This window comes from Rhagoletis zephyria, unplaced genomic scaffold (assembly GCF_001687245.7).
Source record: "Rhagoletis zephyria isolate East Lansing unplaced genomic scaffold, Rhagoletis_zephyria_1.1 Rzeph_scaffold_41758, whole genome shotgun sequence".
NCBI classification, from domain to species: domain Eukaryota; kingdom Metazoa; phylum Arthropoda; class Insecta; order Diptera; family Tephritidae; genus Rhagoletis; species Rhagoletis zephyria.
The window spans coordinates 930-2,685 of NW_016198813.1; the positions used below are offsets into that span (position 1 = coordinate 930).

Sequence of the window (1,756 nt, forward strand, 5' to 3'; positions counted from 1 at the left end):
AAAAAAAAACACAAAATATGCAGTTTTGTAGCCCTTTAAATTCTAGTACAGAAAATGCAAGTTCGGAGTTAGTCAAAAATTGCATTGAGTTTTGAGAATTTTTTTGTTGAAGGTGTTTTGCATTTTTTCCATATAAAGTATTTTCGAAATTTTTTTTGTATGGAAGAGACTGCGTGAAAAAAATTGCCAAAAATCAACGTTAATTCGTAGCTACTTATAACTTTTTCTTTTTTGCAATAAAATTGATCGGGCTACATATCTGCATACTCAAAAAAATTCTGGAAAATTTTATGAAAGTTAGTTAAAAAGTTAGAAAGAGTTAAAAATTTGCATGAAAATTTTAGAAATTATATTTTTATATTTTTTGTTGTAGAATGAACCATATTTTTTTATAATGCCGGAAAAATATTACAGTAAAAATGATTGCATATATTTTAAAAAAGCAGCTGTGCCAATACTTTTCACCGGCAATGTATGTACATATGTATATGAATGTCACAATTTTTTATTTTTTTCCCAAAATTCATATCACCAATCGTAATAGAAAAAAACTATTAAAATATGCAGTGTAATGCGAAACTTTCTCCACCACTCATTCGTAAAATATTTGACTAAATCCCAAAAAATGTTTGCTCAAAATTACCTTTTATGAATCCTATTAAGGGCCCAAGTTTAAGCGTGATCGTATAAAAAAAAATTCCACTGATCACTTTACTTGGAATCGCTCATATGTATGACAAATGTAAGACATTAGATAGGAGCCTTGAGGATCGTATATACATACGTATATTACTGTTTTCAAAAAGATGTTTTATTTGAATCTTAAAAAATCTCATTGTCATATAATTTGCCCCTTGTAGGCGTGTTGAGTAACTAAAAAACGGTAATAAAGCTTGTTTGGCAATTAAAATTTATCTTAGATTAAATTACTTTGCGTGTGCAATAACTAAACAAACTTATCTTTAAAATCTTTTATAATGATCTTTATGACCCTTTTATTTACCCTGCTAAATTTGAAACAAAGGTGCCAAATGGAGTATTTGCTTTTCAACCGTAAATCAAGAGGTGGTTTAATATTCTCCAACATGGTAGCAGTAGAAAACTTGTTTATCATCATAGCACACATACATACGTACTTACTCTGACCCAATCTTTCAGGTTTATCATACTTTCTGCGTATGCTTGGTCCCGCGTTCGGTTATGCGCTCGCCTCTTTCTGTCTGCGCGTCTATATCGCACCAAATTTACATCCTGTCATCAATAATCAAGATCCACGCTGGTTGGGCGCCTGGTGGATGGGGTGGCTAGTGATTGGTGGTATGATATTCTGCTCTGGTGCCTTTCTTACAATGTTCCCTAAAGAACTACCACGTGCTGCGGCTAGACGCATGGTCGAAGATGAGCGTCGTAAACGTGCAACGTTAAAGGAGAGACAAGATAATCTTAACAAAGAACCAACGGAGAAGGATAGACTAACTGCTGAGATGGAGGAGAAGCCAAAGGAGGAAACCAAAGCTTCTTTCAAGGATATGTTAACTACTTTTAAACGGCTCACCACCAATAAGACGTTAATGTGCAATAATTTCTCCTCTGTATTCTATCTCTTCGGTTACACGCCTTACTGGATTTTCACACCTAAATACATTGAGATACAATATCGGCAGTCAGCAGCTACATCGAGGTAAGTTAGAGAGCATTCAAGTGCGAGCTAAATCTAGAAACAATAAGCGGTTTGCTGAAAAATTAATGAAAAAAT

At 33.6% G+C, this 1,756-nt stretch overlaps 1 protein-coding gene across 1 annotated transcript in view; it reads left to right on the forward strand.

Moving 5' to 3' along the window:
• Positions 1 to 1,681, forward strand: part of LOC108355048 (solute carrier organic anion transporter family member 1A5-like) — a gene marked incomplete at both ends in the record, with an annotated part of 2,569 nt that extends 888 nt beyond the window's left edge. The window contains one exon of the mRNA XM_017606221.1: positions 1,159 to 1,681. Within this exon, the coding sequence (XP_017461710.1) occupies positions 1,159 to 1,681 (523 nt within the window). The remainder of the gene's footprint in view (positions 1 to 1,158) is intronic.
• Between the last annotated feature and the right edge of the window lie 75 nt (positions 1,682 to 1,756).